The 23,017-nt window shown below is 44.5% G+C and overlaps 1 protein-coding gene across 1 annotated transcript in view; it reads right to left on the reverse strand.

Moving 5' to 3' along the window:
* The window catches only part of nav2 (neuron navigator 2), a 63,075-nt gene extending 40,657 nt beyond the window's left edge, over positions 1–22,418 (reverse strand). The window contains exons 1-5 of the mRNA XM_022746949.1: positions 21,683–22,418; positions 19,840–19,949; positions 19,638–19,746; positions 18,113–18,553; positions 11,650–11,772 (exon numbers count right to left, since the gene is read on the reverse strand). Of these exons, the coding sequence (XP_022602670.1) occupies positions 11,650–11,772; positions 18,113–18,553; positions 19,638–19,746; positions 19,840–19,949; positions 21,683–22,407 (1,508 nt within the window). The 5' untranslated portion in view covers positions 22,408–22,418. The remainder of the gene's footprint in view (positions 1–11,649; positions 11,773–18,112; positions 18,554–19,637; positions 19,747–19,839; positions 19,950–21,682) is intronic.
* Positions 22,419–23,017: the final 599 nt, after the last annotated feature.

Genomic DNA, 23,017 nt, shown 5'->3' on the forward strand with positions numbered 1-23,017 from the left:
GTGCTAATTAGAGATCAGGCCAAGCAGCGTGGCCCAGCCCACAGCCTCCCGCTGGCACAGCAACCCGCCAGTTAACAACCGCCGGGCCCTTTACGGCCAATCACAGGAGACGGAGACATTAACCGCGCGCTGCCCCCACGAGGAAGTGGTGCCAAACGCCGGCCGAGGAAGCCGGCATCTAATAGATCATCATACAGAGGAAAAGAGGTGAAGTGCCTCTTGCTCTTCCTCCTTAAGGAGTCACTCCATTACCTCTAACATTATTTATTTGAGACTTCTGTATTGGGTGAACTGAGCCTTTAAATCAGCAGGAGTGTGCAATTAAGACTGTGTGAGGTAGGTTTCCATTCACTCTCCCACTCTCTGTGAAGAGGACAGTGGTGGAGGAGGGAAAGTCAGGACATGCCAGAGAGAAACCTCTCCTCTCTCCAGGTCGCTTAGAGAGATTTCTGCTTTACCAGAGGGGTCAGAGATCAGAGGCCAAACCTCCAAACTTTCCTTAAAGAGAAGAGCAGAGAGGGGGGAGGCCAGGGGAGCAATACAGAAAAAGAGCTGCTTAGTGGGTCAGCCAATAGGAGTGACTGGTAGTGTCCTGAGAACGAGGCCGTGGTTGTGTTTGTTTAACTTCTCTTGTGTGTGTCCCTGGGGACTGCGGTTGGTTGGTCTCTTGATCGGCCCTGCAGTACTGTAAACCCCCCCCCCCCATCCTGAAAAACCCTGTTCGACTCTGGCACATGCACACAGGCTCCGTGCCGCAGAAATATACACACAGACATGCGGCCATAACAGAGCCGTGAAGCAGAAGTAAGGGGATTTCCTGTGTTTGAGGGGCCACGACCGGATCCTCACACTGAGTCTGGATCATACAACCCCAAATCTCTGTCTCTGTCCACACAGACAGACAGACAGACAGACAGACAGAACAGACCAGACAGACAGACAGACAGACAGACAGACAGGACAGACAGAACAGGAGAGAGGAAGAAGAGAAGCACTTTGACTTACAACCCTTCAGGGCTGGGGGGGGGGGGGGGGGGGGTTGCAGATGACACCATGGACACGTTGATAGGTGAGGTCTGCAGACACAACACCAGAACAGAGGAGCCAGTGTTGTGACTTCATCCCAAACATATCAGCTCCATCACAGACTTTATTCCTATCAGGAAATACCGTTTGCATAAAGGCACAACAAGTTTTTCTCAGTACAACATGACTGTTTATCAGTTTTCACTGGAATCACATCATGTTGACTAGGTGATTATACAGTATAGTTTTTTTTGATACAAGTGCTGATACAATATCTGATCAATACTCCTATTTCCTTATTCAATAAAGAAGCCTGGTCTAAACACAAGCAGCTGTACAAGAACTTTCCCTGATTAAAATAAAAGTCCACAATTGAAACAATTTAGAAAATATCTGAACAAACTATGTGTAAATGAGATGTTATTGTTTCACCGAACTGAATGAAAGATTGCAAACTCTATAAAAGTGAAGGCGGTTGGTTGTGATATTGATTTCAACCATAACATTCACTCAGTATAATCATATACGAGTCACATTCTTCACTGTGCTATCTGCTTGTCACTGTCAATGAATAAAATGTGTTTTTTTATTTTCTATTTTCTTGTGTTTATCTTAAAATCACTTTCTTCTCATCACTCTTATATTCTGCTATTTAACGTCCAGCAGGTAATATAACTATTCAACCACACTACACAGTCAGACCAATAACAGACACAGAGAGAAATGCCATTACGCGGTTAAAAACGCAAACGAGGCTCCAGGCAGTGGAAATGTAAAACAGAAATATGACAAAACAAAACAAAGAACAGGACAGCAGGTGTTTCTCCATGTTCCAGACAAACGTTATGATTTCTCACATCAGCATCTGAACTTGAAGCTGCTCTTTGTCTCCGGGTTCAGAGAAAAGTTATTTAGATGTTTGAAGGTTTATTAATACAGGCAGGCTCTTGGCTGCTTAGATCTGAAGTATGATATCATCACCTGTACTGGACTGATTAAATGCCATGTTTTTGATATTATTCTCTTAAACTGTTTATTTTCCGCAACTGAAAAATAGGAAAATGTTGGAAACTGAAGAAGCAGTGTTATTGCTTCTACAAGACTGCAGCCAAAAACACCTAAAACCTGCTTATAAAAGTTTATTTTCTGTTGTTTTTGAAATTTTCACCGTTCATTTTTTTAAAAAGTGAACGGTGTCAGGGAGGCAGTGAAGGGGCCGTCGGGACGGGACCCGGCACATTCCGGGCCGGAGCCCAGGAGCCGTGTGGTACGAAAATGACACAGCTGTCCCTGCAGTGACGAGAAATGACAGGACTGGACTGGACAACACCCTCAGGAATGTCTCTCTGTCTCTCTCTCTCTCTCGTGTCTGGTCCCATTGTCTCCTGTCTTGGGAAAACATTTGCTATCTGCGCCCGGAGAATCTATCAAAGCGTTTAGATCCTTCTGGCTGCCTCTCTTTCACACATATTTCCTGTGACTCGTCTCTTTCTCTCCTGCTTTCTCTCTCTCTGTTTGATGTATAAACACACACTCCCTCAGATTCGACCGACCGATCGGGATCTGTGGAAAAAAACACACCAAAGTGTGTCAACACGTGACACGCATGACTGAGCACAGGCACACATCTCCTCCCTGCTGCATCCTCTTGTGCGGCAAAAAGCGACATTTGAAATACTGCTGGAATTCCTCGCGTGTGTGCTGACACACTGCGTAAACACGCACCGCACACAAACCAACATATTGTCGCCTCAATGCTAGAAAGAAGCAAAGGCGGTAACTGCCTCTACCTTCCACCTGTGGTCTACGAAACAGCTTCATGGGATCCCAAAAAACTTCACGTCACAGTTTTGTCTGGGTGCAGCCACAACTTGAAGGCAAACTCTGCCCAGAATCTGTCCTTTGTCATGCTCATCTGGTTTGAAACCTTCTTTAAAAGTGTCTCCAGATGACACATGATGAGCCACTTTAAGGAAAGTTTCCTCTCTTAACGTGGAGCCACTTTTTTTTTTTTTCACCCAATATGCTCTCAGTTGCTTCTCCATGTGATCTTAATTCTTTGTCTCACAGTGCAAAAACGTGCATTAAATAAAACTTTATGAATGCTGATGTAAAAGAAACAGTGATTAAAAGTGTGGAAAACTCTTTAATAACATCAGCTCCATCATTTTAAAGTATGGACACAATAGAACAATAAGAAAACACAGTTATTAAGCTCAATATTCACCTTATAATATCAACTCCAAACATAGCTCAAACTCACAGAACTTTAATAAATACTCTTGTTATTGTCAAACTTATAGTAAATATTAAAATATTTCACGTTGTATTTGGGGAAATGTGTAAAAACTTAGTCTGAGTTTCCAACATTTCATTCAGTGTAAACATCGTACAGCTACAATGAAGAGCTGGAATCAGCTGATGCAAAATATTTTATGATACTGTCAGACAGTTTGGAATAAAAAAGATTTTTTCAACATTAAAGCTACTTAAGGGGAAATAAAATGACAAAAAATGTGAATTAAAGGGTTAAAATCAGAAACTAAACAGTAGTTTTTCCGTGTGAATGTTACGATTTGAGGCTCATGGGACAAAATCTTAGCAGTATGTTGTTTTGTTGCCTGTTTCAAGAGTCCATGACAGGAAAGGTCTGGCATGCAGACTTCTGTCCCGGAGCTTTTCCTGCAGCTCACATGGATACTCAACATTATCCAGTTACTTTAAACCTGCATGAACCTGCTGACTCTCCAACTTCACACCTGCACCAGAGCTCATGGAAAATATCCGTCAGGGGAGGTACGGAGGATTAAAACTTACCCAGTGCTGAGCGCTCCGCAAACCACTCACTGTAGATGAATCAAGTCCAACATGCTCTGCTCCTTTGCTCTACTTTCTCCATCTAATGTTTCCTCCTGGTAGCCTGTTCAGACTGGACCAGAGACACTGGACCAAAAACCTCTGACCTCTGTGTTTCCCTTGTAAAGCTGCTGGCTCTGTGGATAGCTCAGCTGGCCGAGGCTCATGTACTTTGCAATCACAGACGTCCTTTTGCTCCAAAGCTTTTTCCTCTCTGTGGGTCACTACTACATTTCTCTGCTTCCATATGAGTAAAACAAAGAAACTGGACAAAAACAGAAAAACCCAAACAGCCTTAAACAAAGAACAGTGAGCACAAAGGCCACGAGAGAAGAGCTGTGGATGTTAAAGCTGCCATGTCTGACACAAAAAAGAGAATGCGTGGGTGAAAAACCTTTTTTTACCTGAGTGAAAGCCCCACCCTCTGTGGTCTGTGTGTGAGTGTGTGTGTTTCCTTGGGCGAGGCAGGTGTGCTTGTTAAAAGCCCAGAGGGAGGGAAGGGGGGGGGGTCTGCTGATACAGTGTCCATGGCAACCGAAACATCATTTCTCTTAGGAATCTGTCTGTTTCTCTCCTCTCATAACAAACCTCCTATTAATTTTTCCCCGTCGACTCTCTCTCCTTTCCCTCTCCATGTAAATCAAGACCCTCAGCCCTAATTAACGCCACCCCCTCCCACATGCATGTGATGCATATGGGCATCAACTTTCCTCTATGTGTGGTACACTGCAAAAAAATCTCCATCCCCTCCACTGATAGTGCCCATCAGTATCAGTTCAGTATCCTGGAACAACGCAGGATAAAGGTCTGTGCATAATTGAGAACAGGAAGCTTGCTTAGCTAACAGACTTGCTAATTGACGGTTAGATAGCTTGTTAGCTCGGTTGCTAACAGGACAATAACATCACATAGTTTATTCAAAAGTTGTATTCATGTCTGTAAACTATTCCTCTTTTGTGGAGCAGTTTATACTTATACTATAAAAAAAAAGGATTATTGGCAAGTTACAATAAGTTTGTCTATTTTGGACTTTTTGGCTCTCCGTTGGTTCTATTCATATATCAAAAGTCACAAAGGTCAAACTATATTTGTGCAGCTACAGTCGTCTTCCACGGGTAAATCCACCAATCACAGAAATTCCATTGGAACAAATTGATTTCACCACAAAAGTTTGCCATTTAATAATAAAGAAAAAGACGATTTGTACTGGAAACAGATTAAAACGATCTCACAGCACTGGGTATTTTCTTTCCCAAGACTAAAATGAGTAAGATGTTAGATTTTTGCAGTGTAGGTGGAGGAGCGTTCAGCAGCAGCTGGGGTATGTGGGTGTTGAGGGAGCGTCATTAACTTCGGAACATATTTGGCCTCACAGCTTACATGGAGTAGCCACAGATTGTGGGTCAGACTGCTCCAGCGTGCCCCAGAATGCCTCACCAGCATGGCTTCATTACAGACACACACACAAACACACACAGACACACACACATGCACACACACACACACACTGCATGGACACAGCAGAACACTGCTTTCAGCTTGAACATGGCTCGGAGGCATTTATAGTAGTTAGTATTCGAGGGGAGTCAAAGGCTGTGAGAGTCTATATATCTGTGGAGAAGTATTTGTTTGAATAGTGATTTGTGTGTGTGTCTGTGTGTGTCTGTGTGTGTGTGTGTGCGAGTGCAGAATATAGGGAGGGAGCAGACAAAGGAGTATGGTAGGCCAGATGTTTAACATATTTTCGTCTGGGTGAATGTGTGAGATTGATAAATATATTTACTCAATTATTTCCTTTTTTTTCCTTTTCGTGACAAAACCAAATCTCCAGGTGGACGGCGTCAGTCCGCTGTGGCTCAAAGACGTCACTGCATTATAATCAACCAGAGAACATTTTCAGCTCTAGGAGTTCATTTGAAGTTTGGAAATTTGAGAAGCTGAGTTTCTAACTTTCCTGTTTGACCTGTGAATGCAGTTTACCGATGCTCATCTAATACAAAGAGGAATGGGGCATATCCCATTTGCCAGCATGTGTGAAGCTCTCAGTTGAAAGGTGTTGGGTTATCATGATCTGATACCAACATGAAAGCCGAGTTGTACATAGCGATTTCAGTTCTGGACCCGTATTATCGAGCTATCAAGCAGTGTGAGTTTATGACAAAACAAGAAGATTAAATTTTCTCATTAAAAAGGGAATGAATCTGAGCTTTCAGGTCGTATAGTTTACAATGACTTCATTGTTTCATTGTGGGAAATAATTGGGAAAAAAAAACTCATGCAAACTCTAGTGACAGCCACAGAGGGTTTAGGCGTGTTCATCATTTTCCCTGGTGCCACTGATCCTGGTAACTCAACACTAACTCAGCCTGCACCCTTCTGCCATCATTAACCAAACACTCCTGGTATTCCAGAGAGGAGCCGTGGCCCCACACACACACACACACACACACACACACACACACACACACCACACACACACACACACACACACACACACACACACACACACACACACACACACACACACACACACACACACTGCTGAGCAGGGTTTGTGTTGGAGAAGTCGTGAAACAGCAGCTGTGATGAGCACTGACAGGTTGATGTTGTCTCCAAATAGGACAAGACCAACCAGGGACGGCATGAGTGCGACCAGGGGAGAGGTTTGAAGGGGGTAAAAGTGCAGATGAAGCTGTGTTCCTGTGTTCCTGTGATTATCATACAAATAGACTCCTGGTCCTACAGGGAACAGGACTGCTGGCTCATGAAACGACAGGAGCAGAGGAGGAGAGGGGGGGGGGGCCGATCCAGTGATTATTATTACAGCGAGAGCCTGGAGGCAAACCACAACATTCAGTCTGCTGAACCAGGGGGAGCAGGTGGAGGTGGGGTTACAGAGGACAGACAGAGAGACAGACAGGTAGAGGGAGAGACAGGTGGAGTGCCAGGTGTTGTCGTTGGTAGCTGAGGAGAAGGGCTGATAAAGGAGGGTGAACCTCTCTCTCTTTCTCCCTTAGGCCACCGGGGGAACCTGCTCAAGTCCAGACAGAAGAGATAACACACTGGAGCTTGGGGCACATGTGTGTGTGTATGTTACAATGAATGTGTGTGTGTGTGTGTGTGTGTGTTTGAGTGGTATAACATGTTCGAAACGACTTCTGTTCTGTTGCAGGTGGGATTATAACCCTCCTGAGAGGAAATAATGCTTCTAACACACACACACACACACCTCCAGACATACTGTGCATTAGACAATGAAACATGAACTTCCATTGTACTCTAAGTAATACAGTGATTTCACATAATAGAGGCAGACAAAACAATATGTATCATAATAATGTAAACATTTAATCAAAAAGGGCTTTTACTTTGAAGTAACTTCAAAGTAAAATCTCACCTAACACTGTCCATTGCCTGCATGAGATTAAGGAGTGTTTTAGTCTGTAACCCGCTGTGCTGCTGTGTTAACGGTCACTCAGACAGAAAACAGCTCAATGTTATAAATCTCAGGGAGTTGTGTAAGAGAAGTGTGTGTGTGTGTGTGTGTGTCTGTAATATATGAAGGTAAAATACGATCGTGGACGGCTGGTTTGAGTTTGACTTTATCAGATGCCAACAGGCTGCACAATGGTTTATAATAAGAGGGAAGTTATCACAGTAGAATTACACAATCCACACTGCAGAGTAACCTGCCAGGAATGTGGGCTTCAATGTATTTGATTGATCAATGTAGTGCGATGCCAGATGATGTCACGTTGCGTTGTGGTAAAAGCTGACCCAGGTTCACCTGACGTTTCTTTGCCAGAGCGTCGTTGATATGATTTTTATACGCAGGGCTGATGTTGGCCAACACACGGACCTGGAAGCCTTGTGTTTACAGGCTCATGACCAAAGACAAGAAGAGGCATGGCAGGTTTATTTGTACGCTGCCTTTGAAACACAATTCAAAGTACTTTACAAAAAGGCATTAAGTCTACAAAATAAAAGACAATGAGAGGTGTCAGGATGAGTGACGGCTGTGTAAGTGTTTTAAAAGGCACCTGCTGCTGGGAGGCGTTTCTGTCATTGGAACATGCCGTTTGTTGTGTAAGAAGCAGAACAGCAGTTAAACAGGCTTACATTATCCCTGTTGGTTGTTCCTGCTTGTGACAGCTGTTGATGTTTGCTAATTACCAGGTATGTTTTGTGACATTAAGCATTTCTGCTTCTTTGCCTTTTAATTCGTTGTACCTGCGGCTCATGACCAGATCGTCTGGTCCCTGTGGAGCTCCGTCAGGTGCCTCACGCTGATTTAAACCCTGTCACATCGAGCTGCTTACTGTCTGACCTCTCAATAATGACGAACTGGCCTTTACCTGACGTGAGATTAAGTAGTTTTATTTAAAGCGTTGATCTGCTTGAGTTGGTGTGGTTAAGTCTTTTCGCTCCCACACGTTGACCAAACAAAATAAACACGTTCTGTTTTCTGTAGTGGATTATCTTTCGCTTGTTGATTTTTTCTTTTTTTCCCATAATGCACATGCAGTACGTCTGTGTGTGCAGACACCAGCAAGACAAATGTAGAAGAGAGAGATAGATCATTCAGACAAATGTCTAAAACACTAGCAGGATCCTTTATCCACCCCACCACCTCATTATACTGATTTATATCCTTATTTCATGTGAAAGCATCAGTCATCAGAATCGTGTGGTGCTCTGCTCTCTCTTCTTTGTGTGAAATGATATCTTCAACGCCCGAGCGAGAAGGGGAGGGGCTGGGGTCTCTCTAACACTCAGCTACAGTGGTTTCACACCACAAAGACCTTTTCTTTGTCTGCGTTAACAAAGAGAATTCAAATCACAAGACAGACCATTATAGATAGCTTCCTCTTTCTCCTGCCGCAGAGATAAATGACAGGGATAAGCGTGCTCTCTCACACACACACACACACACACACACGCACACACGCACGCGCACACACACACACACACGCACACGCACACACACACACGCACACACACACGCACACAGAGTTTCTAGTCTCTATTGTCTCTGTCTTTTTACTCAGCCTCAGCTCCTGTTGTCCCATGACTCAGTGTGACCCTCTTCTGCTTCCACGCTCTGCTTTACATACATTTGACAGTTGGCAAAACTGGTTTTTGCATTTGCAACAGTCACCATCTCAGCTCATGATGTGATATGATATAAACTTTGACCCGTGCGACTACGTGCTTTCCTGGCTGCAGCTTTCCAGCTCCTCATTAGTCCGGAGTCGATCTGATCTGGAGGGTTTTCAGCGTGAAGACTTAAAGGACTAAAAGCTCCCAACTGTGAACCTCGTCCTTTTGAAGCTCCTGACCTCGTCTTCCAGAGGTCATGAGGTTTTTTGCCCCAATGCCACGGTGACACCCAACACCTTTCCCCACCCCCCACTTCCTTACCGGCTGCATCTTTAACCAGAGAACATAAATAAAGCATTTAAACTCCAGCAGGTTTATAGATGGCTCACACACCCAGTGAGCAAATACAGGCTGCACACACCTCTGACACCCATGAACTACACCAAGGTGCTCACCTTCCTCCACCTGCACAAACTGCACCATTAAGCCCCCTCTCATGTATTAAATTAGCCTGATCTTTTAGAACAGAAAGCCAGACACCCTCCTCTCCCCTGCAGCTCCTCTAGTTTGGGTTTATTATGCTAATGCATGTTATCTGCCGCTTCCCCAGCTCTCCTAATTAATCCCAAACTAAAAGCAGTAAGCACATTTATCAGACATTCCTTCAGGGGGGGAGGAGGAGGTGTGGTCGGGGGAGGAGGGGGAAGCCACCTCGTTCCCTCTTCATTTTAAAACTCTCTCCTTGCTCTTCTCTCTAATCTCATGAAAGCGATAATGAAGCTGTCTGAAGATCATGAAAGAAGAAATGAGAAGTTCATAGAGAAGCTTTACCTGCCGAGCTGGTCAATTAAACCTCACAGGGAAACATGAAAGCACAAAATCAAACGGCTATAAATAAAAAAAAAAAAAAGGAGAAATCCCCCAACTTCTATCATTTAATTTGCTTCTGGTTTCTTCTACTCGCTGCAGCCCCTAATCAAAACAAGGTAGAGGAAAAGAGAGGGGAGAGATGAAAGGTGAGGAGGAGGACAGTTTGTGTTTAGCTCCATCTGAGGGCCAGGAGGAGTTTATTGTGAAGGACTGAATGTGTGTATGTGTGTGTGTGTGTGTGTGTGTGTGTGTGTGTGTGTGCATGCAGGGTAAATGCCAGCGAAGAGGGCAAAGGTCAAAAGTCTGGAAGACAGGAAATTAGCCACACCTGAGGATTTAGAGGCGAAAAGCTGCTTGAAGCACTTGAAACTACTACAGCACGTCTGTCTGAGTGACACGTCACTTTAAGACTTAAATAAATGCAAAGCTTTCGTTTAAAACTTTAATTTTCTGAAGCACAAGAAAATGATGAATTTCTTTTGCTCAGTTTATCCTCCATTCATTTATTCTTGTAGCCACCATCATCCATTCTGCAGTCCATCTTAATATCAAGCATGTTCCCTCCCCCCCTACTCTGCCTCTCTTTCTCCCCACCACCCCCATCCTTTTATTTTGCGCCTCGGCCTTCATCCATTTCCGTCTGTCACTTAGCCAAGAACCAAATCCCTCTCCATCTCTGTGACAGGACAAAGACGGCAGCGCCTCACCGAATCACTCGTGCCGACGCGGGGCGCTCCGGAAAGTATCACAGACTCGCAGACACTGAGCCAGTCTTCTCTCTTTACTGCATGTTGTGGTCTATACATCCTGAGAACACCAACAGAAACACGTGTCTCTCTGCTGCTTTTCAACACTCAGGATCAGTTTGTATGTCAGCAGTGTGGCGCGTGGCACAGAGCTCCCCTGTGTGGCGGCGCAAGTCTGAGCAAAACCTGTGCAGTATCATCCTTTCAACATTTTATATCGTTATACTAGAGAGAGACGATGGAGCCAGAGCACGACGGACAGAGAGTCAGTCAAAGACAAATACTAAATCTTATTTAATGCTTTCCATTCTATAACAGCAAGATGTTTTCATGGTGAAATTTTTACGATAGTCTGTCAACATTAATTGATACACAGGATGTGATGGCGTTTTAGCTGTTTGTCAGTTTTCAATTTGTTTTTTATGAGTTTCAAGTGCAGATGAAACGGTTCTGTTTCAACCAACGCTCTCTACATCTACACTGGCTGCTAAAGAGCCTCTATTTCCACTCCATTTTACACCAGTACCTGTGGTATATAAACCGTATTAACTGAGAAGTATTTCATTCAATGCTTATGACACCAAAAAAAGAGGAATCAATAGTATTTCAGCTTCCAGGACAGAAGATGACACACCTTCACTTCCAGTTTGATAAAAGTAGGAAAAGGCAGGAAGCGGACCAGAAAGCATCACAAGCACAGGACGCGTCCACAAGCTCATAGACTAATGATATTTACCGTCTCTGCCCAAACACACACAGCTGACTGAGCCACAAATGAGCAAACACATGAAGTTCCCCTTCTGAAAGATCATCACTGAAAGATCCTCATGCTAACCCTCGTTTACCTGCTGCATTTCAAATGGCAAATACTGCAACTCTATCTGAAGGTAAACTGGTTCACAGTTAATAAAAAAAACAGTCTTGAAATTCACATTTGCTGCATCTTTTCATGCTCACAGGTCGTGCATAACAAAATAAAGATACAGAAAATGTGAACTTCAAAAAGACTATTTTTCAGTCCAAGAGTGGTGGAAGTTTTTTTCAGACCTACCTGTCAGCATCTCCCTGTCCTGACGACGTGTTTCGATGGAGAGTCTCTCGGACGGCGGTCATGCTGTCGGGCAGGCGGTTCAGGCGCCGCGTGTACAGACCCAAACCTCCGTCGGTCATATAGCTGCAAAACACAACAAAGTATATTAAACACAGGCACCGTAAAGCGTGTCTGAGACGCACAATTAGAGGCCTCAGAGAGGATGATTTGAAGTCGTGCAGTACCACACTTTGTTTTAAGAGTTTGGCCAGAGTTGACACACTCAGTTCCTCTTCTCAGAGCTGCTGTTGTTGTATATAGAGCAGGATGAGCCCACATCCATCCAGTTTTCCAGCTGAGGCAAAGCTCTCATCAATCAGGCCTAAACGGTTGGCAGAAGGCTCCGACACAAACACTGAAGACAGCAAACTGTCTGACTGAAGACACACTTCTCTCATGTGGCCAGCGGTAAACAGAGGCGGTCTTTAAGAGGAGCGGCAGCTCAGTTAGACAGAGGATGAATCTGTTCTTTATTCCTACAGGAAGCACATTGCCATTCATCACACAACACTGAGTCCATCATCCACTCCAGGCTGGGATACTATGATGGACTGAGTAAATGAGCATTAAGAGAGGCTAAAAATATACTGTATATGCAAGTGCGGGATAAGTAGGTCATTCACTTCATTTCATAATGGAAAATTACATTTGAAGGGACCTGATTTATTGGTAGCTGGAGTCGCGGCTGACCGTTAGCAGCAGCTACAGTCTGAAGCTGATGCTGAGGCCCTCAACACTAACACAAACATTCCCATTCAAACTAAAACAACACTAACTAATTCTCCAAATATTTACCCGAGGAGGAGACTCCTAATGGAACTACATATTGGCTCATACAGCCCAGGTGTAATTCAATGAAATGTTTGCTGATTCAAAGCTGAGGCTGGGTGAATGCTCTCTGTGTGGGACTGTGATGATTCTGTTTGTGCAGTTAAGTGAGTAGAAAAATAAGCTCAGCGAGAGTCCCGCCACTAAAACACTCTCTGTCTTATCTCTGTGTGGATCTCAGGGAATCCAGCACACACACACAAACACACACACACATTTATACCTACATGTATATACAGTATACACACAGTACAGTGTTTCCTATAGACAGAGCCCCTTTGTTTAGCCTGCAGTCAAACAGAATCAACATCTGAGCTGCGACACAGCAACAAGTCGCTGAGCAGAGAGCAAACTGCAGCCGTTATAACGTTCACAGCTGCATCTATGATTATGAATTCATCACTTTCAAAGTTGCATTAACTGTGTTTTGGCCACTTTAGTGCAAAAACATAAACTGAAAACATATTGTGAGTTTATGCTAACAGATCCAGCAGATTCAAAGCAACATTAGCATTAATTTGGAGCTGTGATTGAGTCCAGCTGATGAACTTAAGTCCCACATTCACACTCCTTTCAGCTCTGGTTTGGTCTCTACCAGCTTTCTGAGAAAAAACAAAAATCTGTATCTTTCATTTCTGTGCAGCCTGGAAAACCTACACAATGATCTAACACAGGCTACAAAGCTGAAAACAAAGACATCAGCAAATCCTCACACTTGACGAGCTGAAACCAGAAATGATTTGTAATTTCTTCTTGATAAATGACTCGAATAATCTGTTGCACCCAGCAGCATGAGAGCACAACTGTTTAAGCAGCAAACCTGGAAGTAGCAGATGTTGCACTTTCTCACCAGAACATGAATGAATGGCTACTCTCTCAGGTCATCTGGTAGCAGTCTGCTAATCGTTCCCGACAGCCTAAACTAGAGATGAGGAGATTCTGAATTTTTTTTTCACCAAAGAGCCTGGTGCAAACTTCCAGATGACGGAAGACTTGCCTGATTTTGACAGATTAAAAACCTTTACATTCACAGCTGCTTTTTCCATCAGTGTTCATTAAAATGTGTTTGTATGTCTCACGCTGTATTTTTAAGGCATGGGCAATATAAACAAACCGTCCTTATGCTGCAGGGTTACAATCAGAAACTCAACCATCACTCAAGTTGGATCTTTCTTGGATCAATTTTTTTAAGGAAACTCAAGATCAGTCAGTTCGATAAGGCAGATAAAACTCATTCACTCATACAGACAATGAAGACAGTGGATCCTGTCACAGAGCGTCCTCTCGGAGGGGGGTTAGCTGTCCTTCATGGGAAGCATCCATCATCCCAAAGCAAAGTCACCTTGAGCATGGCCCGGCAGTCACACACACACACACACACACACACACACACACACACACACACACACATGTATACTGTATATGTATTACTCCTTCACACTAATGAGTAACTGAGCCTCCCTCTCTCACTGTTTCAGATGCCTGTTAACCTGTAACCTTCTGCAGCAGGAGAAACGTGTCCAAACAAGATATTTTATGGGCTGAAACTGAGCAGCTTTACACAGCCGTGCAAGTAACACAAGCTAAAGTTCTTGAGTAGAATGAAGCTGCAGAGATATTTGACTATTTGGCGAAGAATGTGTGCACTGTGGAGGAAATTCACGAAAAGCCACATTCTGGAGAAAACAAACAATCGCCTCTAGAGCTTCTGATTTCTGTTGATGGGTTAAAAAACTCTGACGTACCTTTCTGCCTCAAACATGGTATCACAGTTAGTCCAAAGCAAAATAAACAAGTCCAAATGAGGGTTGATCCCTGTTGATAAAAATCTCCAATGCAGAGGTTTCCGTTTTTTTCAAGCGTCTGGCTACTGTCTGTTATCAGGTCTCAACCTGTGAGCGATATATCTGCTGAATGATATCACCAGGTGGGAGCGTGTTTCACCATGCTGATATCAGAAGTGAGTGCGCACCATCAGTGAACTCTCCGTGTACAGATTATGCGTCCATGTGTAGCCTGAATGTGTATGTGTGTGTGTGTGTGTGAGTGTGTGTGTGTTGCTCTGTGGGAGCTCAGTGTTGGTATGCAGCCTCTCTCCTCAGCTCCACATGCTCTTCCCTCCTGGCTGGAGGTTGGGTCTGTCTACGAAAGGTGGAGGTGGAGGAGGGATGGGAGGAAGGGAAGAGAAGGGAAGGGGGAGGCAGAGGGGTAGATCGGGCAACATACCCCCGAGCCAAGGAGGTGGGGAGGGGGGAGTCCTGGTCTCCATGGGCCAGAGGAGCCAAAAGCAAAAACAGAGGAGGGGGTTGGAGACTGAGGAAAACCACTGCAGACACTAAATGTGGTGTCATCAGTCACATTGTCTACTGTGAGGTTCGTAGAACACAAAGTAAATTCACCATCAAGACAGATTAATGTTGAGCATCTCAATTACTGCTCAGTTGCTTCTTCAAATGATCCATTAGTGGATAAAATGTCACATCTGACATCTTCAAGTTGCTCGTTTTGTCCAACCAACGTCAAAAACCTAAAAATAATGAAATTACAATGATATAAAACACAGAAAAGCCTAAACTTTAAGAAGCTAAAATCAGTGAAATAGTGTTGATCAGTTATAAAACTTGTTTTGATTCAATTTCTTTCAGTTGACTTCTTGATTCATCCACTAATCATTGCAGCATGAGAAACGTGGATATAAGCTGCAGATCGTTTTAGTTTTATGTGCTGAGAGATCTCAGGCTCAAGGTGAATGGAGTTTAACTTGTGGTGCTTGTAGCATTGAAAACTCATTCTCAAAATGCATTCATTATTTTTAGTTAGAGCGAGTTCTGCAGGAAAGAGCTGCGTCTGCTGATTTTTGATAATGGAAGTTCCACAACTTTGTGAGGGACATTTTAACTGTCAGAGTTTACGGCTGTAATCCGAATGCCAGCTCCTCCTCTCTGGGTAAACATCCCACCTCTGTGTGGAAGAACCAGTTAGTGGATGCTGACAGGCCCATGACAGAGCAAACTGCTCAGTGGCCTGAGGATGTGGAGGAGAGGGGGAGGTCATCAGTCCATGTCTGTTTTAAATGGTTAACCCACAGGGCGACTCCACCCACCATACACACACCCACATGCTTGTACCCACACACACACACACACACACACACACACACACACACACACTTCCTCACATATACACAAACACACTTTATGCCTCTGCAGCTTCCACCCCCCCAAACACACACTGAGCCTAATCAAGTCAACCCGCTCATTTGGCCAGACATCCATCACCTCCTCTCTTGGGTTCATACAGCTGACAGCATCAAATACACACACCAAGCATGGACTGTGTACACACACACACACACACACACACACACACACACACACACACACACACACACACACACGCACGCACACACGCACAACAGCAGTCGTAGCAACACTGATTACAGTGCAGTGTCCATCTGCAGATTCCAAGCATCCACCATTTAAAGCGTTCAGCTCCAGCTCAAAACAACCTTAACTCTTCACTGTGTCATAAAATCTGCTCAATCTACTATAGTGTGGAAACAACAGCAAATTAATTGACAAATTCTATAATGTATCATTTCAGTCATTTGTCAAGCAAATATGCAAAACATTCGCTGGTTCCAGCTTCTCAAATATGAGGATTTGATGCTTTTTTTTTGCTTGATACCAGTGAAATTTGAACATCTTTAGAGTTTTGGTCGGACGAAGCAGGAATTCAAAGACGTTACCTTGAGCTCTGGAAAACTGTGACTGGCATTTTTCATAATTTCTTACATTTTATAAACTAATTGATTAATCAGTTAATTGAAACATGAAAACTTGGTCATGAAAGTTAATGTTTAATTGCAGTCTGAATAATCAGATCACCAGGGAAATTCTCTGAAAGATATTTCTTATGTTCTGTCTTCCTCCTTCCTCGTTGCCTCTGATCCAGCCTGGTTATCAAGTTTTCAGAGCGAGCAAATGGCCCCGCTCACCTGTTCACATCACTCACCTGTCCAGGTGTGGCTGTGGCTTGGCCTTTGTCTGTTCAGCCACAGTTTTACACACATCAAGCACTTCAAGAACACTTAGCTCCCTTGACTTGTACAGCTGCCTCCGGGCTGGTGAATCAGTGCAAATGCACTGGGGGTCAGAGGAAGTAATTCCCCCTCCAGAGAGAGAGAGATGACTGTGTGTGTGTGTTAATTAATTGCCTTGCTTCACCAAATACATAAAGTCTCTTCTGCTTTTACTTTCATATGAATTTAAACTGGTCACTGAAGCAGCTCTATGATCAGATCCTTGTCTCGCTGTCTCTGGATTTTCGATGCCATCTGAGGGCGACTTGGCGCCGTTCACAGCTTCATCTGATAATAACGATGACAGCAGAAGTTTAAATTGCACAGGATGACAGCCAAAGTATGCAGGGGGCCTGTTACAACATGGACACTGAATTTGAGAGAGCAAATAAACAGGTCATCGCCATATCAGTGTCTCTGCCACTGCAGACTGAGAGATGGGATACCTGTGGGATCTGAGCCACACAGAATAAATGTTGCTTATGCTACTGAGGCTAAACTGAGGGATATCACCTGACACTTGGATCGCAGGAGCAAGTAACACTACTGCCCTCTTCTGGTAGGCTTGTGTTCAAGAAAACTCACAGCCAAGAGTGTCAAATTAATCACATGAAAATTACACAGTGTTGAAGGTTTGTTCTTTTTCTTCCTTTCTTTCTTTATGAGGTAATAATTCATACTCAGTTTGTTGTAATGTTACAATAAATCTAATTATAAACTTATGATCATGATAGTGGCACGAAGTAAATTTAGAATGAACACTTTTCAGGACAGCAATAAATCATACTTAAAAAAGAACTGATGCTTTCTCATAGTTTTATTGTCTTTTTTATCCTTTTTATTTCTTTTTTTACTGTATCTACTCTCTCTAATTGTTTTTAATTATATCAAAGTATATGTTGCATATCTTTTTATATAAATAGGGCTTTCAGTATAAGCAGTGTCTGAAATACCCTTCTTGGCTCGCCAATCAAGGTTGTCAAAATTCAATTTTCAATCATTTTTTACTGGCCAAAATTACAAATATAAAGTCATCACATAAATATGAATGTCACTTTGCAGATTTCTGATGACTGAATTCAGAATCAGCTGCTGTGTTAACTCACTTACTCTGACACTGTGGATCAAGTTAGCAACTCTCCATAAAATGCAACACAGCTCAAATTACAGAAGAACAATTTGCAGTTATCATCTTGAAATCATAATTTTTATTATCGATAAATAATAATATAATTTTATTTTTATTTCATCATTTCTTTCTGAGTTGTTTATCGTATAGCTCAGGACAACGTCTTTAAATTGCTTGTTTTGTTTGAGCAACAATCCAGAAGTGAAAGGTGTTTTATCAACACTGATAAAAGACGAAGGAACCAGCAAACGTTTGAGAAATGAACAAAACTGATGTCAACTCATTTTCTGTCGACTCATTGATTAATTGTTTCTGTCGACTCATTGATTAATAGTTTCAGCTTCAGCAATTTCATCATCAATCTTCCATCAGTGTAATCCACTTACCCGCTGGTGACATCGTCAGTGCGCGACGCATTCTTGCTCAGCACGTCTCCGTCGCTCATGTATCCGGTGACCTCCATGGCGATGCCGTCCAGGTCGATGTCCTCCCCGGCTCTGTCTCCGAGGTCCACGCTGCAGAGGGCTCCTCCCCTGCCAGCCAGCTGCCGCCGGAGGTGCCCGGGGTACAGGTAGCGTCCTCCCTGGCCACCGACCACCCGGCCACTGTAGCCGTTCCCCAAAGAGGGGGCGTCGCCCGCCTGCAGACGAGGGCTAGACTGGCCCAGTCGCCATGACGACAGGGAGGGACGGGTAGAAGTGAGGCTGAGGATGCTCCGACCCCCGCTGCTGTTGTTGGTGCCGCCACCGCCGCCGCTGCTGCCGCTGCAGCCGCCGCCACTGCTGATGTCTGTGGTGACGCTGCCATCGAAGGTGGTTTCCAAGGTGCTGAGCAGGTAGAGGAAGAGACAGGGAGGGAGGGGGGATTAAACGCACAGTCTGTGATTCACATGTAAACAAAAGGACGGACCTATTACCAAAAAACCAAGACTGGAACCAGCCATCACTCAAAAACAGGAGACAACAGTTACATCTACAGGATGAGGTTTTCATTTGCAGTTGTAGAAAAAGCCACGACACTGCTGACAGAGTAAACTGAGCCAACTAGGAAGCACTTGAGGAAATATTTAATGACTTCCACAGACGGCTTAATGACTTGGTGTTAAATCTCAGCCTGTAGTTTCATAGTTACAGAAAGTCATCTCCAATGATTGTTTACATTTGTCACAATAGCACGGAGCATAGCATAGAGTAAAGAGCAGGCAAACAAACTGCCAAACTACTCGTAGCAAACTGCATAACTTCCAGACAGGGCCTCAACTCGATCCAGACAGCTGGGTCAGCGCTGAGACGCGAGGCCGGAGCAGAGGTCAGGGTTCTGTAGGAGGCAACGTGATCAGAGCTAAAACCTGAATCAAAGACGACATGAAAGACATGCCCCGCGATCAAAGTCAAAGGTCCCTGAAAAGAAGGATGAGACGGCGACAAGAAGAAAGAAAAAGAGGTAATACCTGTAAACCTCAACAGACACAGTCTGCTGACCATGAGGCAGTTCAGTCACTGACTCAAATCCCCACCGGTTAGCCTGATTTAGCCTGTTTACCACTCAGCCGTAGCAGCCATTGTAAGGCGCTTCACTTTGATGATCCCCAAACAGTAGAGTTTTGTTTCCACTGGAACGCGTTTTGTTCACGTCTTTGTGAGCAGTTGCTTTAGAAAAATCACTTTTAAAAGTTTTTTTTTTTTTTTTTTACCTAGCTTTATAAATTACCAGTAATTCTCCACACAATAATTACCCACTTGCAGTGTGCAGTGAATAACATGGCTTCTTCTGTTATTATCCATACTTTTTTCCTGAGATGATATCACTTTACTTTAATTTTATGAAACAATATGGGATCAATATATTCTATTTGTGACATTTTGTACATGATAAAGAAGTCGAAACAATTCTCCGGGTTTGTTAAATTACCTGTGTGTGACCTGAGTTCCTCGCAGGCTGGACATGGTCTCCTCCAGGTTTTGCCGCAGGTCTGCTATGTTTTTGACAGTTCGCAACCTCCTCGTCTCTGGGTCTTCACCTGAGTGAGACAATGAAACAAAAAAACAATCTCAGACAGATTTACCAGAGTGATGAGGCACAGACACATCCCATATTGTGACTGATCACCCACCTGAAAGGTCCTCGATGGAGGGCTGGCTGTTCTTGGTAAAGGAACCGTCTCCACCTCTTCCCCCTGAGCCGGTCTCAGTGTTTGCTGTTCCCTCGCCGTCTGTTTGGGATCTTGGGAAACAAATTGCGCGAGGGATCAAAGTGGCGAAATCATCGATTCTGAATTATGGTGCATTTAGTGGGAACCTAATATTCAGCAAATTGTCACGAAAGAGGGATAAACCTGATTAAGAACTAAATCTGCTGGGCTTCAGTCTTGTGACTAGGATCCAAAATGAACGCCTGCTAAGCCCCAAATGCCAGTAAAGTTTATCTTTGAAGGATAAAAATCAATACAGTGCAGCCGCTGCGCCGGCTGGTAGCTTTTTGAGACGATGACGTTTGAATGCCTCGGTTATATGCAGCCTTTGGTCTTTGCCTGATCCCAGACTTTGTCCTTGTTGACTACTGTACACACTCTCTCTGAGCGTGAGCCAGTCAAATCCACACACTGCTCCGCATAAATGACAGCACCTAAACTCCTGGTTAACTGACTTAATAGTTTTTTTTTCTTTCACTGTCACTGACAGATGAGAGAAAATATTGGTTGTACATTTCTAATTTCTTTTATTTAAGATCAAACATGCTCTTTCTGACAGGTGGAGGTGGTGTAAACCTGCTGGTAATGGTATGTGACATGTATACAGCAGAGGAGAAAGTTCCTCAGCAGTAAGGATGGGGCCGTTTTGTGGAGGTGGGGTGGCTAGCCACAGGCCAGAGTGTGCAGAGGGAGAGGGGGGCAGAGGCGCAGGAAGTGTCAGGAGGCTAATGAGTGGTTGTTAGAAAGGACTCATTGAGAACCAGAGGGACCTCCTTCCTTATCACACTGGGACCAGGACAGAGGTCAGAGGCACACAGCATCCACACATATTTGCCCAGATACTGTGCACACTCAGGCTGACAATACACACACACACACACACAAACACACACAAACACAGATGTGACATTCCTGGTTAACAGTTCACAGATGGCGATTTTCAGATTTTGTACTTTCGGACGCCGTCAGAAAACAAAGTGTCATATATGTGAAGACTTAACAAAGGTTCTCATAAACTTTGACTTGCACAACACCAGCGTTGTATACAGGGTTAAACACCAAGCTGCAGTTATTTAAAGCTCAGATACAGGTAAATGGCTGAACAAACACACTCCAGTAGTAGTAACTGAAGAATTCAATCTTACCAATTCTGGTAAATGTGCCGTATGAGGAAGATGATGCAACATGCAATGGTTTATGACTTTGTTTCATCAGTTTTTGAAGAATCTAACTTGCTGTTTTGTGGCCAGCCAACTCAGCTTGAAGATATTTAAGTGACATCACTTGAAACAGTTTATTAGATGCTATGCAGAACTTTGTGAAGCCACATATGCAGGAGTGATACCAAGACCTGTAAACAGACTCTGATGTGAGTTCCCCTTTGACCTTCCTGATCACCCTTCTTCAGGGAATCACTAGTGCACATGAAGCTCAAAACAAAGACATGCAAACCTGTGCTGTATCTTATTTTGTACTTCCTTTATATTTTTTAGTTTCTCTATCTGATCTGCATCCTCATCTTCCCAATTTATGGAGCTGTAGAAGTGTTTGTATTTTTTGCTTCTGTTGTCTGGGCTTGTATTTTAAATATTTGTAGATCATAAATTTATATGTATATTGTTTTTGAGTATGAATTGTAAATTAATGGGTCTTTGAAGTTGAAACTGAAGCTGTATACTAAAAGGACATGACGATAGATTTTAAATAAAGATAAAATCAGTGCTGCACAGTTAAATAATGAATGTGTCAGAGTGTGTGTTCTCACCTGTACATGAAAGGTGCGACGGTGGCCATGTTGGGATGGCTATGGTGCTGTTGCGTCTGAGGTAGCTGCACGCTGACCGTGTTGCTGGCTGTGCTCTGTGTAGTGCCTCCTCCTGCCACAGGGGCGGCGCTGCTCTTTCCCTCTGTGGAGGCCAGGCTGGAGGTAGAGCTGGAGTGTCTGCTGTCCCTGTCTCTGTCCATGGCGCCGCGGTGCATGGCGAGACCCCCTCCTAACCGCATGCTCCGAGGCCTCTCCCCCGCCTCCTTCACTGAGGAGGCCTTCCCCCCGACTCCCGGGGCTTTGCCTCCTGGCTTTGGTATTCCGCTGTGTGCAGGGGTGGAACTCTCTTTTTTGGCCACTTTACCCCCCTTGGGAATGAAGCTGGCGATTTTAGAGGTCCTTTTGTTTGAGCTGTCTGTCTCTACAGCAACAGGTGATACTTCCTCCTTAGGCTCCTCCCCCCTGAGCTCTGTCCTGTCGGGGACCGAGGTGCGTTTCCCCACTTCCTTCCCTTTCTCCTTCTCTTTCTCCTTCTCCTTCCCCCTTTCCTTGTCCTTGTCTTTCTCGGGGCCTTTGACTGAGCTCTTCTTGGCAGTCAAAGCTCTGCTAAAAGTGCGCTGGGCAATGCCCCGCAGGGCGATTTTGGGGCTGCTGGCAGTGGTGGAGACAGTAGTACCTGTTGAGGGTGCTGCTCCGGAGGGCGTACCATTGCTGGTCCCGTTCATTCCCGGGCGGACGTTACCATCATCTTCCTCGGGGAAGTCGGTGTTGGAGCCGGTCTCGGCTCTCTCCACCTGCCCCGCTCCGAGGTGTCTGGCTGGGGCAGTGTTGTCAGTCTGGGCCCCTACTCCATTGGACGAGGAGGAGGAGGCGGAAGATTTTGAGCCTCCTTTGCTGTTGAAGAGCTTAAGCTTCTCCAACATTGACTTCTGAGTGACGGCCTTAGAAGGAGCTTCAGTTGCTGGAGCTGCTTTACAGGAGGCGTCTTTCTCCTGCTTGACGGACTGCATGGCAGATGAGGGGGTGCTGGTGGAGGAGGGAGAGGGAGAGGAGGTGTGCTTGGAGCTCATGGACTTGCTCCTCCACGGCTTGCCGTTGCTGTTTGGCTGGGGGATGGCTGTGGAAGAGGAGGACGAGGATGACGAAGAAGATGAGGGAGGAAGCAGGGCGGAGGTAGCAGCGGGGATGCTGGTGGAGGAGCTGACGGTCACCGCAGATGACGGAGCATGCTCAGTCATCACCGACGGCTGTGAGGTCGTGCCCTCTGAGGAATCTGCACCAGAACAGAGACATTTTATTAGACACTGAGATATGAAGGGGCAGATGAGGAGGAAA

The sequence above is a fragment of the Seriola dumerili genome, unplaced genomic scaffold (assembly GCF_002260705.1).
Source record: "Seriola dumerili isolate Sdu_G_001 unplaced genomic scaffold, Sdu_1.0 BDQW01000011.1, whole genome shotgun sequence".
In the NCBI taxonomy this organism is placed as follows: Eukaryota; Metazoa; Chordata; class Actinopteri; order Carangiformes; family Carangidae; genus Seriola; species Seriola dumerili.